General features: G+C 41.0%; 1 protein-coding gene and 1 long non-coding RNA gene across 6 annotated transcripts in view; one reads left to right on the forward strand and one right to left on the reverse strand.

The window, feature by feature from the left end:
• klu (zinc finger protein klumpfuss) overlaps positions 1 to 4,902 on the reverse strand; it is a 94,484-nt gene extending 89,582 nt beyond the window's left edge. Inside the window, exon 1 of one of the 4 annotated variants that reach the window (XR_013037764.1) lies at positions 2,602 to 4,608. Coding sequence is in view for 1 of the 4 variants with exons in the window: in XM_076530268.1 (XP_076386383.1) it covers positions 4,702 to 4,749 (48 nt within the window). In the remaining 3 variants the exon portion in view is untranslated. Of the gene's footprint in view, positions 1 to 2,601; positions 4,609 to 4,701 lie in introns of those variants that run through there. The other 3 variants (XM_076530268.1, XM_076530273.1, XM_076530270.1) reach the window with 3 other exon arrangements.
• LOC143264213 (uncharacterized) overlaps positions 1 to 26,155 on the forward strand; it is a 167,677-nt gene that overhangs the window by 15,441 nt on the left and 126,081 nt on the right. The gene's annotated exons all lie outside the window — the stretch shown is intronic.

Below are 26,155 nucleotides of genomic sequence, written 5' to 3' on the forward strand. Positions count from 1 at the left end.
ACTATAATTTGCGTTGTCAAGGATCCCTAAATATAAAATACTTAGAACATTTTAATTTTCTTTGTCCGTTTTAATGTTATAGTCCTGAATGGTTAGTCTTGACTGACGCGTCTCATAAATAAATGGCACGGGAAAGGGTTAAAGAAGTGATAGTTTGCTAATTTCAAAGCTGTTGCTTGTTTCAAGGCAACATAGACATTCGGAGATCTAGTTATTCAAGATTGCAACGATTCGACGTATTCATCAATCTAGTTATTAAAAAATGGAAACATTAATCCGGTGATTCGAAGACACAGGAATTCGGAAGACTTAGAAAGTTCTCGAACCGAATAAAAGTCGTCAGGTTTCCATAGGTATTGAGATGCAAAGGAAGTGTAGGTTGCAGCGTACGTGGTCGGTGCGGTTCGAACAGAAGCAAACGATGCATTAGAAAATGAAAAGAATCGGGCGGGAACAGAACGTTTTCTCCGGTCTGTTTGGCCGCGCGAGTAGGCTCTGTGAGTAATACTACTAGCACGTTCGCGTATTGTGCGGCGGTAGCGGTCGCGGTTCGCTTATGAAACAAAATCGTACAATCGTACGTTGACTGGTTGGTGTCTCGGTCGTGTGACGTTCCACGGATATTTTGCTGTATTTGCCGCGTTACATAACGTCTGAATCGCGCGTGCACGTGAATTATGAAAGTATCGTTATTACACGTTGCCAGCGGCATGCATATCTGCATTGTGCACCACCATCGCCTTTTACTTATTTTTTCGGCTCTATTTCACTCGGCTGATTTACACGCTTCGTGGCACTTTATCCATTCATCGATTCGGGGATTAACACCGTGAAAACGGACCTGAGTTCGGACACCTTGTTAATTATCTGATTAATTTGCTAATTTCATTGTTCGTGCTATTTTATTTAATTCTGATTGTTCAAGTATGCATTTGCATGGTCACACTATATCAAACGTATGTGCTCGATCAAATGTAAATGTTCTTAAGAATAATAGTGTTATAATGATGAAATAGAAACACAATGATGACAGGGTGCAGTCATCAATATGGCCACCCTGTTCTCCAGATCATAAGTGCAAAGTTTTTCATTCTCAGTCTCTTGATATATTTTTCTACATCTCTAACTTTGCAACTTGACCCTCCCTTGTAATCTATCAGATGCTAAAAAATTAAAAAATATATGCATTGTTCTTTGCCCCAAATAAGACTCAGTATTTTCTCAGCGAGACAAGATGAAGCATGACAAGAAGAAAATAGCGTAGGCTATCAAATAATAATTTAAATCCATCATATCGGTAGTTCATCAGATATATTATCCGTCGTTAAATTCTCGGTATCGCGTTCGCCATAAATGATATCAGTGGAAAGGCATTCACCAACGCCGAATGTTATTTTGTGGAAAGGTGTCGTAAAGCAGCAACGTCGCTCTTATCTCGTTGACAGCTTTACGTTGCCTACCGTTGTTGCGAGGAATGTAATAGAACAGTGAGTGATTTAATTATCGTCGCGGAAAGCAGCACGCGAATAGGCATCGACGATCGAGATATCGCGACGACCGTGCCCCGGTAATTAGAGATTAACGATAAGCAAAACAACCGTTCGTCTTAATGATGACTTTACTCGTTAAGGCTGGCATTCCACCCCCGTCTCGGAGCAATTAGCACGCTACGTCTTCCGATAGCTGGCCCAGATAAACGATCGATGCAACAACGAACCGTCAAACGCTCTGTATGAAGCCTTCGATGCGATAGTCAAACGACTTTCTATAGGGGGCCACTATTCGTTACGAGCGCTTTGTAACGGGACAATTACGAGGGAATTAATTTTAAACGGAACCTCGTATTTATCATAAACGCAATGAATTTATAGTTTCAGGAAATCATTACCCGAATTTCAACCTTATCTTGTGCAGAAAATTTTTATATTCTTTCAACGTTGCAAGAATTCAACCTTGAATTTGGGGACATGTTTTGCTGTCAAATTTTATTGCTCGAAGTGGGACTTTGCTGTTGGAATTTTTTAACTGTATTCTCTAGAATTTTTGTATTTTGAGTAATAGTATGTTTGGAGCATATATGGTCCTCAGGACGTAGGGGATGTTAGGATACAACTTTAGGATGTGGAAGAAACTGACACATATGAACTTGGGTGCACAGAGACCTTACAACACAAAACTTTTGAAACCGACTAATTTCGAGACTTATAGAATCTTTTGAATATTAGGCTTTCAGGACATAGTGTCTTCGAAACATAACGATTTAGGGAACAAAATTTTAGAACTTCATTTCCCAAATTCGTAATTCTAAGACCTCAAACTTTAGAATCTAAAAACATCACATCTTTATTTCCCCAAAATTTAAAAAGTTTGAAACCAAGCAATTCTAAGGTTCTTTAGAATTTTGGGACTTGTACTCCAAAATAATGCAAAACCATCTTTCAGTATCCTTGTACGACTTTGCGTAACGGTTAACCCTGATACATACAGAGTCCACATCAGATTGTAGACAATATCGAAGCGATCGAACAAAAAATTGTTTGTCAGAAATTAAAACGCGAGTGCAAAATTGTCTGGATAATCTGATATTCGAAATACTCTCACCTCTCGAGCAGACGGCAGCTTGACTCCGCTAGTCGACGTTCGTTCAATCGTGGCGACGAAAGACGCGCTCGACCAAACGCACACTTCCGACACTCCACTTCACTGGTTTCATGAAGAACCTCCTTCAAGTCCCTTTTTCACTCTTCGAACGGTTTCATCGATTGTCCACAAAAGGTGTGACTTTCGTGCAACACCGCATGCCTCTTCAGTTATTCTCGGAGGCTCTGCCTCGAATTTCCAATTGGGAAACTTGTCTCAATTTGCAAGTGTTCCTATTTGCGAGTTCTTGTTCCTATTCGGAAATTTTTATCCGAAATTTGAATTGCTGAAGTAATCCACTATCACGAACACGAAACGTCACAGTTTTACCGAACATCTAAGGTTTCCATAACAATGTCGGTCGCCGTGTCGCGGAATATGCTGGCAAGGTATTTCATGGAATTCTATTGTCTATGGTGTTTGGTACAACACCAACGCTTCCCAGTTATGGTTCGATCGTCGGTGTCAATATTCGTCTGTACGTTGATCCTCCTCGAGTTACCGTTTCGGTCGTTCGCTCGCAGGCTCGCAGATTCCCATCCGAGCTTCTCTGCAGTGGTCCCGTTCGGTATCCTTCTCCGGTCAGGACAGGACCTTCCTGGTTCTCCCCGAAGAATCTTTCGGTTTTCCGCGAAGGAACGGTGGATGCGCGTGTCCGGCGCGAGACGCGGAAAATCGCGGATTAAAGAAACGCGCCGCAACAGGTGAGAGAGACGCTGGTCGCGCGGGAGAGAGAGAGAGGAGAGGAAGACGAAAGGAGGCAGACAGGAGAGAAAGAGAGGAACAACGATGAGGATGGCGTAACACCGCGCGTAGTAGCGGACAGTCGGCAACTAAAGTCCCGAGGAGAGTCACCTCTCTCTCCTTCGTCTCTCTCTCCACCACACGTGTGGCCGCCAACACACGAGTGCGTGCGTGCACCTCGAAACACGTACGATGTTCCTGTGCTCCCCCTCCCCTATACCGGTACCCTCTGCCGTTTCTCCCCCTCCTCACCCCTCCACCCTTAAAACCACCTACGGTAACCTCCCCTTTTTTCCTTCTCTCTCGTCGCGCGATCTCTTCGTCGATCCTCGATGCAACACCACGCACCAACTGCAACCGCTCGCAGATGCACGTCCACTCCGTTCCGTCGGTGTGTTTGCGTGTCCACGCGAGTGTCTGCGTTTCACCGACTCCTGTACGTGTGCGTGGCTACGTGTGGTAGGAGTAGTGGGAGGTAGGACACGCGACACGAGTCCTTTGGTGGGGAGAGAGAGGGTCATCGATAGAGGGGATCACCTCCCCTCGTACTCCTCCTTCCCCTACTCCTCTTTCGTTCACGCGGGCCACCTCTTCCGATCGCTCGTTCGCTCGACTTTTCATTCTATCTCTGCTTTCGGAGCAATCCTTCCAGATATCATGCTTTCCTATCGCCACTTTCTTTCATTAGCTAATGGGGAGGCTTCTCGAGGGATACTAATCTTGGGGTTAACAGGATCTCGCTCGTCGCCACACTTGATGATTACACTTTTAGGACGATGGATATATACGCTTTTAATCGTTTGATCAAGTGTATATATCTGCAGACTGCCTCCTGTCTTATTATGACAATTGCATGTTCTTTAAACTGGAGTTTTGAGTGAGCGGGAATTTTAGCGATTTACTCGGTGAAGTTTTTACTGGTAATGGCTTTAATTGCTAACTCAATGAATTCTCTGTCGAATCCAAACAATGAGTTCTTTATACATATAATTCTAAGATGAGACTATTAATATAAGAACCTAAACTTATCACTTGAAAGTATACCGTTAATATACAAGAAGTTCTTAATTGATTACCTCATAGTTATTTCCAGATTTGAACACAGTTGTATATCAAGGTATATGTGAATGCACGCAAGAGGTGTTTCATACATCTAAAATTAAATTTTATAATTTCCGAAATCGATTATGTACACGCGGAGCAAGTCTCCGTTCAAACGTGACTTAGCCATATTTGGTTCTCTAGAATAACAAATATTTTCTACTAAATTTTCAACGAAATAATTCCTTTCTTGGGGGATGATAAAAACGTGCTTACCTCCTTAATAATTCTGTCTTGATCTGTGGGGTACGTCAATTCAACCATTTTTCACCATAACGTCAACTGTACAGAACAAGTCCACGTAGTTTTATGAACACGTATCACCCACACTGCTGCACTTATTAATTACAAAAATATTTCGTACAGGGTTGCAACTTGTTACACGCACAACTTTGCGACTGACACTGGTGGCCCACGCGGCAAACGACTACGCAGCAACGATTATCGTCGTCAGCAACTGCGTCTCGAAGTTGCCAAACTCGCCCCCTGAAGGGACATGGGAAGAGGGGTAGCTAGGCGGTCTCTCCCTTCTGATTCCCACGCCGCGTTGTGATTCCTCTCCTCCCCTTTCTTCTCCTCCTCCTCCACTTCCTCGTTAACGTCACTGTGGACTCCTCCCTTGCAAGAGGTACTCCATCTCACGACCAAGAACAACCCCTGTTTTCATCCTCTCAACCCCACTCTTTCTTACTTTATTTATACTGTATAGTCTGTTGTGAACACACTTGAAGAAAATTTTAATCCAAGTCTCAAATTTTGAATTACTGTTCCAACCCTTAATCGAAGGGTGATCTTAAACTTGAAATTCTGTTAATAGAAATTCTGTTAATAGGAAGGTTTCGAATTTAGTAGGACTGAGTGGTGCATTTGACTCTTTCTAATTCGCAGAGATTTTTTGGTTGCACTCGACTGTATTAGGTACTCAATTTTAATACAAGGATTATGGATATTACAGTACATTCTTCAACCCCTGAAGAGTGTTCTTCAAGTTCTGCAGGTTCTTCAAATTTTATATAAAATACTTGGAATCAGTAAGAATCAGACTCTAACGATTTTTGAGATCAAAGAAAGTAGTTATAGGTAACTTAAATTATAAAAATGTTCAAAGTGTAGTCAAATGATGCGATAAACTTTTTGAAGGCGTACCGACAATATGTTGCGTTCGTAAGCATGGAGTGCTTTGATAAAGTCTGAGTTGATCTTTGAAGAAATTGGTAAAAAGGCATGAGGTTGAAATAACCATCGGTAGCGACGACATAGCCAGGTGCGATGGAAATCTTTTCTAGTCGCGGCGTGTACGGGCGTGTTGTACTCGGTCCGATAGCGAGGTAGATGCAACTGGTTGCATCGAGGATCGTAGTAGCGTTCATGCAGGTTGCAGCGTTGCATCGTGCACACTGGCGGTAATCTTGCGCAATCTCTAGTCACTTTTGATCACGTACTCGGGCGGAGGATGTAAGGACTCCGTGGCGAGTCGGTATCGAAGAATTTATAACGCGGTGCACGCGTTACGACGCGTGCAGCTGGGATATCTTAATTAGTTCTCCGTTAGGCGTAGCCTCTCGGTTTCGCTCTTATAAGCTGTCGGTTTATCAGCGTCCGTGCTCGGACAGCCCCCTCCGACATCGTAATTCGTTAATTTAGCAATTTTTAATCGCGGCCGTGCGTTCCGATTTACAAGTCGGGCCCTCTCGCGTGATTAAGTCACGCGGAAGACACGCGCGATTATCGTACACGAGGGCAGACCGTTCGAGCCGTGGAATGCGAACGAACAGGCAAGAGAAATAAAAATTGACCGGGTAAAAAGAAAATCGTCGAGGGCAGAAGGGCGGAGGACGACAATAAAAGCGCGAGCGTTATATTCGGACGATCGGGCCTGGGCGTGAGCGCGCTGTCAGCCAAGCCCGTGCACCGATGTTTTAATTAATGTATCGATAGCGGCCAACGGTGTAGAGAACTTCGTACGTACCACCATCAAACCCACGCATCGTTCCCTCGATAATAATTAGGATCCACCGCTGGCCGATTTCGGCTTCCATCCTTTTGCTCCTATGCTCGCGGAATCGCGCCACCCTGACGAGACAGGCCGATTCGATTAATTATACCGGAGTAAATATAATATGTTAATCAAATGTAATTGAGCGGAGGATCGCTGGCGTTTCACGAAACCTCAGCACGCGATCGGCACGCGATCAACGATCCACTTGACCGATTTCGGACGAGGATCGCTGCCTTAATGTGCCACGATATCTCTCGCTTAGATGGGGAAACGAAAACGAAACCAGTTCTCGACTTTCCAATTTAGGGTTTTATCAAATATTTGAAATTTTTAAACCTTGTAATTTAGTCATTTCAAAAAATATCAAAGTTCATCCTCAAATCTAAAAATCTAAAAAAAAACCTACAAATATGAAAGCTTGAAATTCCAGAACTTAGAAGTCACTCTAAACCACAAATTTCCAGATGTTATGCGTCTTAATCGCACCGAGTGTTTTAGTAGTGGGTGTATAAAACGCAGAAAACAAACAAGACCAGACAGATACAGCTCGCTAATCAGCGATGATTTATCATTGCAAAATAAGAAAATGTTTGGATCGCAAGTTGTTTACGGTGGACAGCGATCAAAGTTTTGTCAGCGATATGCTCGTAGAGTTTGATAAAAATTAATTAGATTCAAGGAAAACCCGCTTGGTGGCATCATCAAGTCGAAGAGAAAAAAGATTTCCTGCTATGAGAAATATTCTCTTGCCAAACAACGTAGAAATTATTTTTCCTAGTACGATATCGACGAGGGAACGTCTGAGACGCCCACACCGAAAATTACGCAAACACCGATAATACTTTCTTATCGGTGTTTATCCATAAATTGCTCGAACGATTTGTTCGAGAATTGCATTTTTTTTTATAGTGAAGAAACATTTCTTACTTGTACACGTGGTAACGAAGTCCGTATAATTATTTATGAGGATTAGTTGAATAGTTAGTTTGGGAACTTTTACATGATTAAACTTGTAAATTTTTTAATTACTTTGGTTTTAAAATTTTTTAAATTCTGAGTTTGTAGGTTTTTGAATATCAGCAAGAATGTGATCATTTTTGTTCTGGGTGACTTTGAAAACTTCCTTAGTTGTAAAATTTCTGTATTCGTAAATTTGAAAATTGTTAAGTTCCTACATTTTTAAATTTCTAATTTCCTATTTTAGATTATTAAAGTGTTGGATCTTCAAGTTTCCAAATGTTCAAATTCTCTAATTTATTACGGTAGCTAATTAAACAACTTAGCTCTGTAGCTTCTCTAACTTTTCCCAATTTCTAAATCTCAAAATATAAAATTCTGGAACCCGAAGTGTATTTGAAATTTCTGGACGCCTGAAAGATATCGCTACCGCAGATAAAGGTCGCGAAGGGGAAATTGCACAACGGGTATAGCAATTGTACCTCATTTTTGTCCATCATCGCTGAGAAGTACACGAACAATGCAAATGCCATTGTACGCGGAATGTAGGAGAAGTGGAGGTGTTAATCGAAGATCCGAGAAATCCAAGAGACGAAACAAAGCTATCGAGCTTACAACTCTCGCTTTCGAAAGGCGTAGGAGACGAGGGTCGCCCCGAGTATAATTATCGGTCACGTGGTCTGAGTATACCTGCGTAGATTTCATGTTATTTCCGTTGATTACATTCATTATCGGATTTAAAGTAGACCCTAAGCACGAACCCATCGAACCGTTAATTTTATTCATTTTATCAAAAAGCGTTTATTTTTGGCTCTTATCAATTTCGTTCGAAATCTTTCGATCGAAAGAAGAAGAAACTCTTTGTTGCGCGTATTTACAAGAGCCGTTATCGCGTCGGTGTTACGCCCACGCACGATAAAAATTATCGCGAAATAAAAATATTCCACTGGCCGAAAATCGAAGCTTCACCGAGGAGATATACGTCAACGGCGAAGAAGAAATCACACGACGAGACTGGGGTCGTAGCGGGTCATCGAATCGATGCAAAATATTTTGCTAAAGAGATGCACGTCTCTAAGCAGCTCGATTCTTCAATGAATTCTTTTTCCTTTCGATGGAAAGCGTATCGATAAGAACGCGTATCGAAATAGAGCAACAACGATAACCGGTGACGAGTGTGCCGATCGCGATGACGTATCGATAACGGAAACAAAATTTAAATTCTACGGGTCACAACTATCAGTAACTTTTCGGAAGTCAAAAATTAACTTTCATGATTAGGACTCGTTCTAAAATTGTGATCATTGTCAATGAAGATGTGTACATTTGTATTATAACATTTTTATATATTCATTTTTTAAATGTACGTCATTCAGAACATATATGCACATGTGTGCTCTTTATATTCTTAAGAAATCATTCAATTACAAAATTCTATATAAATATTGTATAGTAAAAAATTATTTACATGTATCATTTTTTAATCGTTGATCATTCAGGACATATGTGCACATATGTCCTCCATATATTCTTAAGAAATTATACATTTACAAAATTCTGTATGAATATTGATATGTTAAAAAATTATTTACATGTATCATTTTTTAATCGTTGATCATTCAGGACATATGTGCACATGTGTCCTCTATATTCTTAACAAATTATAAAACTACAAAATTCTATATAAATAAACATATCGAAAAATGAAGTGCACAAATATAATTTTTTAGTGGTTGATGAGCATTCTTTTTACCACTTGCATGTCATAAAGAAATCACACGTAGTCATCGTATATCATTAACAAGTACCAATCAGAAAATTAACACAAATTCGTTTTTTCACCACAAAAAACGATAACGGAAAAAGCAGTGTGAACTAATTTATTCGTATTTCTAAATAAACGTGTATCGCGTTAAGAATCGAACTTTCACACCGTTAAATCGAGACTGGTGTCTCTCAAACGGGTCACGTAAGCCTGAAGTTTTTACGGTATCATTGGTAAGAAATTAATATAAATCAGCATCTACTTAACGTAGACGTGATCAACTTTTTTCGCAGATTATGGCCGCGCGATGGTGCGTGAATTTTCCGTCGACGAAATATCTGTAACGCGTGGAGAACATAATACGAGACACGCTCGAGTACCGGTAGTGATCGATCGATCGATCTTGACCACAGATCGTGTATACGTAACGTCGCGCAAGAGAAGGCGCGTAAATGCGATGCATGTATTAAATCTTGTACGAGTATAACCGTAGCGAATTACGGTAACGCGAAAAACGATTAATTTACCACGGAGGAAACGCGACACGCGATTCACAATGATTATAGCGAAACTAGCTACCATAAATTATTTATCGAACACCACCTCGAATTCTCATTAATTCGTCGATTAATCGCGAGGAGATTGATTAGCGGAGCGATCGAACGTCACGCGCCGTGAAATTTTATACGGATCGATGTTTTAAATGATTTGTGACATTTTTGAGGTGGTGTGTGGAGGTCTTTGGGTGACGTGGTGTTTTATTGGAAGTGGCAAGGTTTTTGGGGATTTGGAAATTTTGGAATTTGGGGGTTTTGGGGTTGGAAGATTTGGAAAGGGAATTTGGGGGATTTGGGAATTGGGGGTTTGGCAATTGGGGGTTTGGGAATTGGAGGTTTGGGAATTGGAAATATGGGGATTTGGAAATTTGAGAATTTGGGGAGTTTGGGAATTCGAGAAGTTTGAGAATTTGGAGAGTTTGGGAATTTGGGGAGTTTGGGAATTCGGGAAGTTTGGGAATTTGGAGAGTTTGGGAATTTGGGGAGTTTGGGAATTCGGGAAGTTCGGGAATTTGGAGAGTGTGGGAATTTGGGGAGTTTGGGAATTTGGGGAGTGTGGGAATTTAGGGAGTTTGGGAATTTGGGGAGTGTGGGAATTTAGGGAGTTCATATGTGCAAATGTGCATATGTGCATACGTTCATATATGCATGTGTGCAGATTCTCAAATTCTCCAAATTCCCCAAATTCCCCAAATTCTTCAAATTCTTCAAATTCCCCAAATTCCCAAATTCCCAAATTCCCAACTCCCCAAACCCCCAAATCCCGAAATCCACGATCTTCAAAATCCAACAAGTCGAGCCTCAATAACCGAAAAAAATGAAACTATAAATATCTCAAAAGGCAGTGTCTAGGCACGTCTACCTGTAGAGATGATCGATTCAATTTCACTGGCGCACAATTAGCTCGCGCAGCGTCGAGCTTTCGTTCGCGACGCGCGCGGAATACGCGACTCTAAACGTCCCATAGAAATCCGCCGGTGGAGAAAAGCAAAAGGGAAACTGGCATAACCGTGGAACGAGCTTCTCTATTCACGGGTGAAACGAAGCGCGCTGCCGCGACGAACAGGTCCGTTTGTTTATATCGGGCAAATTATATTAATATTCCGGGAGCGTCCGAAGCGGCACGACGATTCTATGGATTTCACGCGTGCCTGACATGCAACTCTCGGGACCGTTTTCTGCTCGTTCCTTGTTTCGCGGACGACATCCCTATTGCAACAGCGAGATTACACGGAGTCGTTGGTCGCGGCTCGACAACGCGACAGCGACGGAGAAGATGAATGCTCCACGCTTTCGCGAGCTCGCTTCGCGGGCGGGACGCGTGTTTCTGTTGTACAGTCTAAGGCAAATATGCTGGACCTCCAAAAACTATGATTCTTTCGATACTTCCGCTTATGCTCTTTTACCGGTTTTATATCATTTTTACTCATTTTTTACGATTTTTGTTGGTTTCCATTTCTTTACAGTTTTTAGCAAGTTCAAGATATTAGGTGACTTTTATTCATTCTCAGAGGTTGTCGGTGGCTGTTATTGATTGTGAGCGGTTGTCAGTGGGTTTTGTCGATTTCAGCAGTTGTCAGAAATTTTCATCGATTTTTAGTGATGGATGGTGATTTTTAGAGATGTATAGCTTCTAGTGATTCTCAGAAATGTCTAACGATTGGTAGTGATTTGTAACGATTTTTTATAATTTTTAGTGGAGCTTGTTCAAAAACTTTGACACGCGATTCATACCGATTTTTGATATTTCGTAATACCTTTTAGGGGTTTGAACATTTGCTCAAGTTCGAAAATTCTAAAATTCGACGTTCGCAGACCCAAAAATTAAAAAATGCAGAAATTAATAATTTCAAGAATTGTCAAATCCACAAGTGTCTTCCAAATGAAATCTACACTTTGTCTGAGTGTACACCTATGACGCATGCTCCACGTAGGCCCCATTAGCTTAACATCATACACATTAACTCCAAACCTAAATCAATCTAAACCTAAATCAATCTAAATCTAAATCAACCTAAATTTAAATCAACCTAAACCCAAATCAGCCTTAATCTAAACCCAAGTCAGCCTAAACCTAAGCCATACCTGCACAGTTTCAAGTTCAATAATTTGTGTCATTCGTTCCCAAACTAAATTAACATTTCCGCTTTCATTTTAACATTGCTCAGTCTGACAGAAATTCCAAAAATATCATAGCTTACGGGATTAACCGAAATAACAATTCAGCGTAGACTACCGCTAGTCCTGAACCAGTTCCACGTTACATATCGCGCCTGTTTCGCTTATTGTTACGACCACTTTAAACGGATTCCGAGGATCGCGACACGAGCAATTTATACGCTCCGTGCGACGGTCGTTGTACTAAGCGGACAGACAAAACCATCCTTTTCTTGCCTTTGGGAATCTGGGTCATTTGGACGAACCGTGAGACCCGTTGCACGAATCGGCCGCTACAGATATTGCCATCATTCTTTATCCAATCATCGATGTTCAATTCTAAGGTCTCGATGAATTAGGTTTCGGTAAAACTGGTTCCAGCAAAACTGCTGGTTCATTTTGGAAATTTGTTGTTGAATTAGCAAAACTGAATCTATCGATGTGAAACATTGACTATTGCATGGAAAAACCGAACACCAACAGGTGGAAGGGCTTGAGATTGTCACAATGATAGTTAACATGATGCAGACATAGTTTCTTTCTTCTTTAGCTGCATAACCTATTGATTTCGTTCAGCAGTTGCATCAGACAGGGTTAACTGCAAAGACTTAATGCTGCAACGTTAAGACAAATAAGGAAAATTGAAGTGTATTTTGAATTTAAAGTCCTTGATTATGAACATTACAATTGGTATTGAACTGCAGACTCAATTGTGCTGAAAATATAATTTCGACTCGTTGTATCTCAAGTATAATGTGCGTCATGAGTGAGTCACGACATTACACGCCGAAGAGTCAAGTTGACGTTCACGTTTCATTTTTGTGAATCTCAGTGTCGCTTCACTTTTCAAACAGTATTGAGTCCAGACATCTTCCCGAACCTTAAATAAACTTCATAGCTTAAAACACAAAAAAATACTGTTATTTTTCATTCATTTACAATATTCGTTGTGTCCAAGACAAACAGCAGGATGAACTATATGCTTGTCTTTCATATGTTCTTTTTTTACCAAGCTTCTTCATATTTTTCTTGAGGGATTTACTCTCGATCGTGTCGATAGAGCCCAGAAGTGGGAGGCAATTGCAAACGGACGAATTGTTATGCCCCGACATTAGCATCGTTTGCGGAAATCGGACTGCGTCGATCGGACGCGGTTGAATAAATGAATGTAGATTCGCGAGACTGTCGAGTGCAGTTTCTACTGTCGGATGGGACCTAGATTCGCTTAGCAACATGCTCCGCTGGCCTGCGTTAGAAAACCAGAGGCGCCGACCTGCCTGCGATCGCCGGTAAAATTAATTGCTTTTTGCTTAACAGCTGGTTACGACCTATCATTCATTTTCCGTTCAAACTGCGGGATTTTATTTTTTTTCTTGGTTGCTGCGCGTTTGAGGAAACTCGTGAAGTGGATTTGAGGTGGGTAATTCGTAATACGGAAATCTGGAAATCTGGTTGGTGATGGATTCAATGGTGTGAGGTTTGAGAGAGAGGTCTTTGCAATTTTGAAATTTGCAAGCTTTTAAATTGCAAGTTTTCTCAAATTTTCCAAATTCCAAATTTACCAAATTTCAGATTCACCGAATTCCAAATTCACCGAATTTCAGATTCACCGAATTCCAAATTCACCGAATTTCAGATTCACCGAATTCCAAATTCCCCGAATTCCAAATTCACCGAATCCCAAATTCGCCGAATTCCAAATTCCCCAAATCCCAAATCCCCCCGAATTTCAGATTCATCGAATTCCAAATTCACCGAATTCCAAATTCCCCGAATTCCAAATTCACCGAATCCCAAATTCGCCGAATTCCAAATTCCCCAAATCCCAAATCCCCCCGAATTTCAGATTCATCGAATTCCAAATTCACCGAATTCCAAATTCCCCGAATTCCAAATTCACCGAATCCCAAATTCGCCGAATTCCAAATTCCCCAAATCCCAAATCCCCCAAATTCCAAATTCCCTCAATTCCAAATTCCCCAAATTCCAAATTCCCCGAATTTCAGATTCACCGAATTCCAAATTCACCGAATTTCAGATTCACCGAATTCCAAATGCACCGAATTCCAAATTCCCCAAATCCCAAATCCCCCAATCCCAAATTCCTCCAATTCCAAATTCCCCCAACTCCAAATTCCCCCAACTCCAAACTCCCCCAATTCCAAATTCCCCCAACTCCAAACTCCCCCAATTCCAAATTTCCCAAATTTCAGTAAACCTAAACCCCCAAATGTCCAAATCCCCAAATCCCCAAATCAGCACAAAGAAAAAATATTCTCAAGTTCTATGGGTTCCTAACAGACTTCATCCGACACTGACAGTAAATATCAGTATTCTCTCCCCTCTGCATTCAATTATCGATGAGCTTTTCGAATAAATATGCACGCAGTGTCATTATGGAAATTGTAGGAAAATGATAAAGATCACGGAAAAAAGCAAAATTGTACGTTACGCTGGAAAATTATCGGTGGACTAAGCATATTTATCATACATATATGTATACACTATATACTTTTCGTTATTTAGCTGCCTTAAAAATGCTTACGTGTTTATCATACATTAATGCATACGACATATCCTTTTCGTTCTTTAATTTATTGACAGCATTAATAATCTGGCGTTGATGAACGCTTTCAGTCATTGGGCTTCACGCGTGATACACTTCTTTTACTATTTTTGGTGCATAATTTTTAATCAATTTTAAATTGAGTATTTAAGTACTGTTGACATTTTTATGAGCCATAGCTATGTTTATTAATACGATTTATTACGATACTTTAAAATTAGAATACGTTTTAAAAATATAACTTTTATGGTTAAATATTGTTCTTCAAGCTGATTTTATTAAAAAGTGGACCTCTTTTACATCTTCAAAAGCACTTTTTTGCGTCTTTAGTTCAATTTATATTGCCACCGCAAATTAGTACCACAATCACACACCATGTATGAATCGTATTAGTACATCTCTACGTGACATCACCTTGTCCACACCCGGTAACTCCGCTTCCCACGCCTAAAAAATTCAGCACAGAACCATTCTAAATTCCACTCTGATCCTCCACAAAATACAAACAATTCCTCGAACAAAAGCAGAAAATATGCAGTGTTTACATAAACACTCCCTACTGCAATTACAAGAAAAAATATTCTCGAAATAGAAGATCGATTTGCGATCAGTTCCTAGGTTCTAGGTCAGCAGGAGCTCGCGTCGCGCGATAAAAAGGCAAAAAAAAAAAAAGAAAAATGAGAGAAGGAAGAGAGATCGATGCATAAAGAGAGACTGCGGCTCGAGTCTCTCGGATTCTGCATAATTCATTCGGTTGGCCGGTGAATGCATATTACCTCAGGATATCTAGCCGAGCCAAACAGTCGGATCAGGATGCAAGGACCTCTGCTCTGAATATGAGACCGAATCACCGAATCGTCTGGAGATAGTTCGGTATCGATAAACGTTAGGCTACCGTCGGACCACCTTGATCAGGATCCAGATCCTTAAATCGAACAGGAACACTATCTCTCTCTTTGCACGTGCGTTGCCTACGAATCGTGACGGAATATTCGGCTACGTTTTCGACAAACCGAATAATGCCGATCGTGATACATTTATGGAATAGATGCGCTTGGACTTAGAACTTAGACTTTACTTCCAGTGAATTTTGTTTGCGAAATCTTGCAGGTCGAATTGGAATTTGGAAGGAATTTGAAATTGACAAGGTGGTGCTTGTTCTGTTATTTTCCGTTCAGGTGTGATGAGGTTGGTTGGTTGGTTGGGAGGTGTGAGAGGGTAGATTGCAAGGATAAAAGTTCTGATATGATAGCAAGTGTTTATGTGACAAAATTAAAGTACATTAGTAGACAATATATTAGAGATATAATGGACAAATATGCATACAGTATATTTTATGAAAATCTGTTTGTTGACACTGTGTTATAAAATGTCACGCAACATCGTTGAAGTCCCCCGATCAAATTCTCCCTACGTTCTCAGGGAAAGTTCGTGGAACAGATGACCGTTCTAGGAGATCGCAGGGTATTCCGCGACAATAAGGTCTTCCATCTAGAAGGAGAATTACAGAGATCCCCGCGAGGGGTGTCGTTCTGATTACATCTGCTCCACCTGTCTATCGATTTTTCCGGAAGCTAGAGGGACCGGTTCGATGCAAGGAAGGTGCCCATATGGGTGGACCTTCGTCTCCCTCTCCTCCTTCGGGACTTGGCGTGCGCTTTGAAGGAGCCACCCCGGGCGAACCGGAATCAACTTCAATTGTCTCGCGGTGCCTTTTGGGCGCGTGAGAAATCGCGAGCAGCTGTTCGTGACGTCAGGAGGAGGAGGTGGACGAGAAAAACACGTGCGAGAAAAGAGGGAGCCTGCGAATGCAAATTAGAGAAGTCCGCGAGTCTCGAAGGGGTCGCGAAAGGGTACGAACACTGTTGCGTGTCCAGGAAGGAAGCAAAGAAAAAATCTCGATATCCTTTTTCGAAAATCCCTTCGGTTCCCACGAACGCCCTCCGAGTACTCTCGTATTTTAATTAAGTTCCAATAGTGTTGCTGTTCCTCGAACAATGCGATTGTAACCCTCGGAGTTTCTAATTGTTCCTGCTTATGCGATGTTGGAGAATGGCCTTTATTTATAACGTTGCTTTTTTTATTGTTTGAAGGGTAAAGGACGTCGGAGGTGTTGCTCGAAACTGCTTCTGTTATTTCTTGACGTGGGGAGAGGAATCGATAGGGAATTATCGATTCGAAGTACAAGTTTTGAGGGTCTTGAACTTCTCTCGTTTCATATTTTCGAGTAGCAGCAGTTGATAGATCGGGTAGGTGAATTAGGTTTGCAAAAATAAAATTTGTTTATTAATAAAGTTTACGCGAGATTGATCATCAAATGTCAAACAATGAGGAGAATATGTTGTACTAATTATTTGGCTGAAGTCTCTTATGTCCCTCGAGAGTGAAGACCTTTGAGGTTAGGAACTATCTCGAGTTCCAGTTCTAACAGTAGAACTATCACTACTAACACTGCACATCACTACTAGCAATGTACTATTCTCAATACTATTTTTGTTTAAACATCCTATACAATTCTAAGATATGCAGATAATTGTAAAATAAAAATGATTTACGTATCGACGAAAGTGGGAAAAGAAGAGAGCACATCGGTGGCATCAGAGGACTCCCGCATAAAGGCGGATGTGCTCGGTTCGGATGTGGTTGTCATGGTCTTGGTGGCATTTTGAATTGCAGATAATCAAGCACGATCGACGAGGACGATAATCGTCCGACGCTTAGACATGCAGTGACTTATCTCCAGGCACCCGAGGGTTACCTGTCTCGGATACCTTTCGCCGTGCAACGAGAGAGTCGACAGGATCGATAAGGATCGGGATGAGTCAGAACATCGTGACCTCGGTTTATCGTTCGAGGATGCACGAAATGTACGAATTTCGACTCTGTCTTGATCCTTAAAGTGCTAACATGTGATAGACAGCGATCTATACAAATCGAGTTTGATGCAAACGTGTCGTGTCACATTCTTGACGTACATTTCAAATGTGACAAATCTGACTTGTATGTCTATGGTATGGTATTTAACTTTGCATTAGGTTCTAATATTCTACGTACTCAAGAATTGTTAAATACAGAGTATGACTAACAGTTCAATTTTTGTTATCTATTTTAACATTGCACTGCAATAAATAGACTAATGGAACTATTGGAAGACTTGTAGGTTAAGAATATTAACATTAATATATTACAGATATGCATTTTGATTTATTTGCAATTATTTATGGATTTATGCAGTTATTTAGAGTAATATGATTTTTTAAAAAGATCAAAGATGATCAAAATATAATTGCATAAAATTATTCTAACCTAAAAACTTCATAACTGTTGAAGTTAGAGTAACTCTTTGTCTAGCTGTAGCTGTACGTCACTCTAGCAAATGCATCCTGCAAACCGATAGTACAAAATACCATTGAATCTGAAGAAACGTACAATTGATTCGCAACCTGACATTTAACGCAAATTTCACGAGGCAAAATAGTTATGCAGGGTAGGGTTGGTTTTTGTTCGGGGTGGCATAGGTGTGGAGCTCCCACGTTGAAGAGCACGGTGCCTCCAGGTGGTAACTGGAAGTCTCCTTCCAGTCAACATCTCCCTCCCTAAGAACACGAGAAGCAGCCCTTCTATTGTCGTGGAGGGAGTTATTAACGAGGAACGACCAGGGGGATCTCGGAGCATGCAGCCTTCTCGTGTGGGAATCGCGCAAGCTGCGCAGGCGTGCTGAAACGGGACACCTTATTTCTTCCCGCCAAAATCACGCTTGAGACCCATTTACGTCATCTTTCCATTTTGATACACACTTGCGACTTGCCGTCCTTGTGACTACAATGGGAATACTTCGAGCGGGATGTGTCGAGGGGCTGGACTACACGTGCTACTTTCCCGCCAGAAATATTGGAACTGGGAATTTAATGGGGTTCACTTTGCTTTATGGGTATTTTGTGAAGTTTCAAATTTATGATTTTGGAATTTTTTTGACTTGATGAATTTGCAAAATTTTGGATCATTGCATCCTCAAATTTTTAGATTCTCAAGTTATCAAACTCCTAAATTATTAAATTCCAAGATCTCCAAATACCACATATTAACCAAAATATCAAATCTTCAAAACCTCGAATCTCCAATTTCATAGAACTTCTAATCTTCAAACTATCAAATCTCCAAATCTCCAAATCTACAAATCCACAAATCTCCAAATCTTCAAATCCCCAAATTTCTCAAATCCACAAATCTCCTAAACTCCAAATTACCAAATCCTTCAACTTCCAAATCCACAAATACCCAAATTTCCAAATCTCCAAATTTCTCATAGTCCCCAAATCCTCAAATCTCCTAATCCCCAAATTACCAAATTCCCCAAATCTCCTAATCCCCAAATTACCAAATTCCCCAAATCTCTAACCTCCCCAAATCCCCAAAGTCTCCAAATTCCCCAAACTCTTCAAATCCCCTCTCACCAAAAAAATGCTGTAATGCATCTCAAAATTTGCAAATTCTTCCCCAAAGGAAGTCAAACGCTCCCCCGGCGTTACGTCCATAATTCTAGAATGCTTAGAGATTCGTACGAGGAATTCAGGTTTTCGCGCTCAAACAATGCATAAACGAGCGCGTTACGCGGAGTACAATGATATTTCTTTGAAGGCAACCCGTGGGGGAACGAGTATTGTGAAGGAATTTTTCAAGCATGCACTCCCACGTGGGGTATGTTGCTACCCCCAGCGTCTATTCTGAAGAAGGGCGAGCACGTGTGGGAATGCAAGTATATGCAGCTTTAGCATGCCAAAGGTGCTTGGCTTTCTTCGTGACACACCCTCGTTACTCGAACCACATGTCATTACCCCACCTTGCATCACCAGGGGGCTGCTGGGAAATCCTTCACCTTAGACCATTCGATAATATTCTTCTATCTGTCGTTACGGTTTGGCATCTTTGACGAACACCTGGTTAGGTTAGGTTGTCAACTTACACTTAGTTAGTTTCATACTTAGTTTGACTAGTTTTAATTTTACATCTAATCATGCAGTTCTGGTTTTACGTTTAATTAGGTAGCTTCACGTCTAGGTAGCTGTATTATTATTTATATGTTCATACAGTTTTGTAGATCTTCTGGTATTATTTAAAAGTCAATTACATTCTGTACGAAGTTCATGTAATTTATAAATAGATGTTCAACTTGCTCTAGCAGTTACAGTATTCATACTTACTAATAGCGTTAATATCGACAAGTACATTATGCATCTGTCACAGAAAGAATTACTGTTATACGTAAGCAAACATCAGTTAGCACTTAAAAGATCAGTCATGTCTAACGTATGCAAATACTTGAAAGGTGTATCATCGATTCAAACTAGCCTAGCAATCCTAGAACGGTCGATTGAATGTTGAAGCGTTTGAAAGAATAACTCGTCGCAAGTCGATTGGGCATAATTCACGAAGATTAAATTAACAAGCCTAACAGACAGTTCGCATGGCGTGTTCTGAAAGATCCTCTCGGTGCGTGGGTGGTTGACAACGCGGCGAACACAATGGCGCGTCTGCCACGCACCGGTGTTTCTCTCGGAGGAGAAGGACGCGTAAAAGAAAAGAAGTCTGTTAGCCCACGATCAGAGAGGTGTCTAACCAGCGGTACTCGTCGTGTCGCCAACGCCATTGTTCCAGTAAGAGGTCCCCATTACTCCGTCGTTACGTCCTGCTAACGCGTCTCGTTACAACGAGAGTTACACGCGTCCACGCGCGAATCGACCAGCCCTACGAGCACCTGGATCGTGTAAATTATTCTCCGGTATCGTCGCGAATCGTACGAGGAATATCCTTGTGCTGTACCGCGCCGATCGAATAGCGCGAAACGATCCAGCGGATTAAGATAGCGAGGTGGCCGAGGCTCGTTCAATTGCGGAGATAAGTTAATTGGAAGAGAAGGCTCGGTGTCGTAAAGAGAAGAATCGGTACTCGTTCCACTCGGCTAGACCCAGGCTATTGCCTTATCGCTCGTGATTAACGTTAATTGAGATTTGTAGGTGTCGCGAATTTACGACTGCTGAAAATACTGATCTTGTTACCATTGTTTTTGTCGACTGTTGGATGAAATGTACGTGGACATAGCGCATCACATACATGTATATGTATACTTATCATGTACGTAGCTTGTGATGTCTTCAGAAATTACAACACGTATATATATATTTATAAAATGATTATATGGGAGAGATGAAGAGCCTGCTATCACTCTTCTGTTTTCTGATATGTTTGTGGGGTCGTTGTGACATATTTGAATTTTGTAAAAGCTTCAATTTAACGAGACTCCGTATTCGTTGTAGCATTCGTTCTTTGGGAGGCTGCTTATTGTATGATTCCCTACTAGTCTAAGTCTTTTTAATTTCTATATCTCCTGTATCCCCTATGTCTTCTATGCGACCTTTATGAACAGGTCTTCGCTTGAATTACTTTCAAGTAGATTTGTTAGTTTTGAAGTAGACCAAAGGTTTTGGTAACTTGTGATCATTGTAAAGGTCCCTTCAAGATATCATCACCAGAAAAAAGAATAAAAATATGTTACTAACAGTTAATATTTAACATTCACCCCGACATCCAATGGCTGCCACAAGTAGCTAGTGGTAGCAACAGCTAATTTCCGACCGGGTAAACAATTCTAACAAGGATATTTTTCCAAATAAATCTCCATCAATAATGCCAAATTTTACGAGGATGTTCGTTCGTCGAAGAGGCGTCGCGTGAATCATCCTCTAGCATCGCGTGGGCAGCAAAGGCTGTATACGCGCCAGCACACAGGACCTATTTCAGCAAGTTGTCGTCGGTACGAAACAACTATTAGCGTTCCTGATGGCGCATTATGTTTCGGCTTGCAAGCGCATTAACGAGCTCCCGGTTTATATAGCGGGAAGAAAACAAAAAACAAAGAAAAAAAAGAAAATCACAAACGATCCTCGTAAACGCCCACGACAAATTTCTCTCCCTACTCGGAACGCTCTTATCTTCGCATCGATTCCATTCTCTGCTTCCTCTGCTTCTTCTTCTTTTTCCCTCGGCTTTGTTCTTTCCGAGACTCGCGCATCACTATTCACTTTCCGGTTCCTGCATTATTCAAGCGCGAAAGACCTTCGAAGGTAGGCAAGTGTGCTTGACGAGGTCAGGCGGTGCAATACCTCAATTATCAACACTAGTTACTTGCATGTCTTGCCAGCACTTCATTTGCTCCATGTTTGCTTTGTATAATTTGGGGATGTAGGTATTTAAGGAATCTTATGATGGACATAGAAATTTGATGAAATTTCAAGATTTGAGAATTTATGAATTTTTAGAAAATTGAGAAATTTGATAACGTAGATATCTAATAGCTCAAAAATTTAGAAATTCGATCATTCACAACTTTGACCTACAAAATCACTAACTTAAAAATGAAAGAAATTCGAAAAACTTAAATTTAAAACTTAAAATTAAAAACTTGTAAATGTTGGAAAATTTGAGAATATGAAAATTTACATATACTCAGCGAAAGGGAGCGTACGTAGCGAGATTCCGACATTAATTGAAGCTCGAGCGAAATGGCAGCTCCGATCACAGTACACGACAGACGCTTCAATTCCGCCGACTAGAAAAACTGAATTCCCCAGTTATTCTTATTGCCTGCTGCTCGTGATTCTAACATAAGTTACGCGAGGCGTCTCGGCCAGTCACGTTCGGTAATCGTTCGATTCCTCTTCTCCCTGGACGATTTCTTCGGGCGTATCGTCGCTCCGTCGAACGGCATTCCGCTTCGTACGAACGCTCGAACGTGCAAACGCTTGTCCGACCTTTTTGCCCATCTTCCTGTTTATCGCCGCGATTTAAAAGCACCAACAATTTTGTACCCATCTCAAGAATCGTATCAGTGCATACTTTCTATGAAATGTCCTAAACTCTAAAGTTTAGGTTTAGAGTCTAAACCCCTGTTCAGGTAAATGTGTATCAAACGAGGGTTGCTCATCTCCCTTTCCCAGTGACGTCATCGAGGGTCCCGTTATAGCACGTCAGATTACGTCACGACAGATGCGTAAGGGTGAAAGAATTCGACAGATGCGAGCTTGTTCTCAAGACAGGGTTTTGTTCTTTAAGGGCTGGGGAATGTTTGGAACCCGTAAATAGAGATCTGAATCATGGGTATTGTCTTCATCAAAAATTCAATGTGGAGTTTCTGGAATATTGGGACCGATGACAATAAATTGTTGTAATCATTATTTGAAAATGGACAGACAATTGAAATTGTAACAACAAAATGTTATATAAAGTTTCCGTCTCTTACGGTTCCTTGATTTTCAAATATACATTCTTAATTTGTTCTTAATTGAACTTATCAATTTCTCAGTTCTTGAAATTCTCAAATTTCGAAATCTACACCCAAATCAAATTATCCTTGAAATATAAATTGTACCTTCGGTTACATCCTATTGGACAAACCGAAAGCTACTTCGGTATCCATGTTCACCATTTTCGTGTTACAAATCTGACCTCGTGTCACTTCCTGCAAGTTACGAAATATCCAGCAGTACCGTACAATTGTTTCCATAAATTTTCGTAGGCGTCCAACGTCTCGTTGCGAACTATACATTCTAACCTGGCACCGCATCTCCACCGTGCCTCCGTGTTTCTAAATGAAACGTCATTACTCATTGAACACACCGTGGCGAAGAGTTAAAGGTAGCAATTAATTTCGTCAGAGTTTTCGTTACGTCGCGAAACCGAGTCTCATCAGGAGCGTAAAAGAAAGAGGGGTGGACTTTTTCCTGGCACCGGTCGTTTCGGAACCGGACGCGGACACAATCGCACACTTTTACGACTCGTCCTCGGTAAATTGCGCCTCGTGGAAACTGACAATGCTCCCTCGGAGGGGGAAAATTTCAGGGCCGAGGCGAAATTTATCTTCAAAACAACGGTCACCCCTTCGAGAAGAAGTGTGGGAAACGCGGACAGCTGAGGACAGGAAAGAAGGAAAGCGAGGAAAGACGAGTCTGATACGCTGAAGAGAACACCCCGAAGTGCTTACCACCCCTCGCAGATCCGCCTGCTGGTCCTGTTCTAAAAATACGGGGTGGCTTTTGAACAACCCTGTTTTATTGAAGGTGACCCTGGACCTATTGCACCATCATGAAGAGCATGAAACAATTTTTTACAGACGCAATAGAATTAATCATTTGGGGTTCGCTTATCGAGAATTTGCGAGGGTCGATGGAGAGATAACTATGAGAGCTTTCGATGGTTTCAACGTTCAATTTGACTTGAAATTTCGTTGACTTTGGTAAGGTTAGAAATTTCTAGGTGTCGAATATTTGATACTTAAAATTGTAGGCGATTTTGTATTTAGTTTGATTTAATTTTAGATCACAATGCCTCGAATATTCGGTTTGATCTGAAATTTCTATGTGTGGAGCATTTGACATGATTTGAAATTCCCGCGCGGCGGACATTTTACGATTCGAAACTCCTGCGCATTAAATATTCGATATGACTCGAAATTTAAGTGTGTCAGACATTCGATACAATTCAGAATTTTATATAATTCAAGATTTAATATTTTGTAAGTGATAATCCTAAATTTCTGAAACATTGCGTCCTAAATGCATTACTGTAGCGTCGCGCGCGAAATTTGAACCATCAAATATTGAAATATTAAAATAGACTATATCAACAGATTATTCACACCGATATATTACAGTATATTAATAAGTGAAACTCGCGAGTATCAACAGATTGAATCCCCATATTTTAACATCCGTAATACGATGTGTTAATCCTAGAAATATTATTCTAAAATAAACTAAAAAATGTCCATCTACAAAATGATTAGAAGAGAGTACATAAAGTTTGTCGATTCTAATAGAGATCTTAACGAGCTGATTCGACGATTGCTTTCGATGGTCGTCAGGCGTCAACATCGCATCCTCCAGGGTTCATTCGTAATCGAGAAGAGAATTAAGCGCTCACCGCGAGCACACTCGCGCCGTTGATTGCAGTCATTAATAGAGAAAATTAATGAGCCAGTAGAGTCGACTCTCTTCGTCTTTGTCCGGCGTGGTTTCGATGCGCCTCTTTCCTAGACGCGCGTGTTGATTCACAAATAAATCATCGGCGTTCTCGTGCTTGTACCGATCCTGGTCTGAAAACGAAACGAATTTATCCGAGACACCTATACACCTCCACGTTTCTGTCCGATCGAGGTGTTGCCACTTTCAACCTTGCTATCGAGCATTGATCATTAAACAAGATTGATTCTTCTGAATATTTTATGCAAACGGATAATCCTGTATTTTCGATGGGAACCGTTCGGATGAAATTCGATGAACATGAAGAATTTAGTACACAGAATGTCAGAGATATTAATCGACGTGTGTTTTACCAAACATTGTAACGGATACGCTAAACAAATTTTATTTATACTTCTTGGAGAAAGTTCGATTGTCAACGGGAAATTTTTTGTGGGCATTAATGTCGTGGGATAACGTTATATTTTTTTAAGATTGGCTCTTTTACGTGTGACACGTCGAGCGCCATTTTAAGACAGCTGAAACTTTTATGAGGTAGTAATTTCTTTTTAAGAAATCTTACCGAATATTTTCATAATAGCTTGTTATATTAGTAAGAAAAATTAGTATTGTTCTGATGGTAGAGGTCTGAAGCTTCGTCCATGTAAAACAAAAAACTGTAACAATACTAAAGACATCATGTAAATTTTAGACATCAAAGTAAACTAAAGACATCAAAGTAAATTCATCAAATAATTCATATAGCAACTACTAGTGTGTTAAACAAAACCTGACAACAATTCTAAAGAGACAAGTTCATCAAATAACATGTACAGCTACAAGTACAGTATAGAAGCTACAAGTATAGAAGTAAACTCAAACATCGTGAAGATACCTTGTAACAATTCTAAAGCCTTAGACAAAGTGTTAACCAGTTACCGTTTTGTCGCGAACGAAATAAAATCTCTGTGAAAGCAACGAGAATTTATCCAGATGTCCGTGTTCATTTTCATGTCCGCGTCTTGCGTTTGTTCGTTACCTTGGAAGGTCGCCGTATGACCTCGGCAATGAAGGTTCACCCACAATCGATATCCCAACATAGATTCGTCGAAACTCAACGTCGAAGCATCGAACCGTTGGTGTGCCTTTCACCTCGCGTAATTATTCACGGTTCATTATTCAGTGTCAGATTATCGCCAGGCGACAAGTGGCCGTGCGTGGCCGCGCGAACCTGCTCGTGACTGTGGATTCGCCTTAAGCCATCGACCGAGACGAGCAGCATGTTTAAGAAGAAACGCGCGTGTGAGTGATTAGAGCAGGGGCGTTAATCAGACGATGAAATATTCCGCAAAGAATCCGACCTGGTGTGTACACCATTGGCGTAACGGGGAGTAGTCTGGGAAAATAGTGATGGTGGAGGGATGTGTTGGAGATGTGGAATTTAGAGGATTTGGGGATTTGGAGATTTGGGAATGGGAAGATTGGGAATTTGGGGAGTTGGGGATGGGGCAGTTGGAAATTTGGGGAGATGGGATAGAGGGAGTGGAAATTTGGGGAGTTGGGGATGTAAGAAGCGGAAATTTAGGGAGTTGGGATAGAGGGTATGGAAATTGAGGGAGTTGGGATGTAGGAAGTGGAGATTTGAAGAGTTGGAGA

Source organism: Megachile rotundata, chromosome 3 (assembly GCF_050947335.1).
Source record: "Megachile rotundata isolate GNS110a chromosome 3, iyMegRotu1, whole genome shotgun sequence".
Classification (NCBI taxonomy): domain Eukaryota; kingdom Metazoa; phylum Arthropoda; class Insecta; order Hymenoptera; family Megachilidae; genus Megachile; species Megachile rotundata.